Here is a 698-nt window from a genome sequence, read left to right on the forward strand (position 1 = left end):
GCCGCCGAGTTGAGGTACACGGGCTCCATGTAGCCACAGTCGCCGCGCGTCCCCGCGTGGCCGTAGCCGTCGCTACTTGTAAAGCCCGTCGCGCACACACAGTGACCTTTGGTATAGTCGCAGAGCCCGCTAGAAAATACCTCGCAAACGAGCTAAACTACACAAAATTGTCTACCGATTGGAGCAGAGGGCGTCTTCTTTGGTGCCGACAACCGATCCCATCGTACCGTCGCTGTAGACTGCGATCGACGTCACCCCGTTCGTCGTATAGCGTACCGGCGGAAGCGCCCCAAACACGGACAAAAACGAGATCGAGATGACATTGGCGCCGTTGCTCGTGCACGCCGCCGCGCCCGCCGAGTACGACACGAGCACCTGCGATAGTCTAACGCCTCCATAAGAAAAAGGCGATAAGAAAACCTGGCCAAAGGCGGGGAGGAGGTTGAGGATGCTCGCGAGCGTCGCACTGGTGATCGTAAATGGTAGCGGCGCGGTAAAGTCACCGCGGAAGCCCAATGTAAACGTGCCCGTCTAGCGAAACCAAGTATGGATTGGATGGATAGTTGAATACTTGGATAGGATACCGTTGCCGTGCACACGATCGTTTGGACGGCGTTGACTTGGGCCACGCCATTCTTGTCGTAATACGTCAGCGGGTCGTCGCCCGTCGGACACGACACTAGACACCGTCGGCCAAT

The 698-nt window shown here is 57.6% G+C and overlaps 1 protein-coding gene across 1 annotated transcript in view; it reads right to left on the reverse strand.

Moving 5' to 3' along the window:
* Positions 1-171: 171 nt before the first annotated feature.
* The window catches only part of SPRG_21554 (hypothetical protein), a gene marked incomplete at both ends in the record, with an annotated part of 2,601 nt that continues 2,074 nt past the window's right edge, over positions 172-698 (reverse strand). The window contains 3 exons of the mRNA XM_012355423.1: positions 172-375; positions 421-531; positions 585-635. Coding sequence (XP_012210813.1) covers positions 172-375; positions 421-531; positions 585-635 — 366 coding nt within the window. The remainder of the gene's footprint in view (positions 376-420; positions 532-584; positions 636-698) is intronic.

Source organism: Saprolegnia parasitica, assembly GCF_000151545.1.
Source record: "Saprolegnia parasitica CBS 223.65 unplaced genomic scaffold supercont2.242, whole genome shotgun sequence".
NCBI classification, from domain to species: Eukaryota; Oomycota; class Saprolegniomycetes; order Saprolegniales; family Saprolegniaceae; genus Saprolegnia; species Saprolegnia parasitica.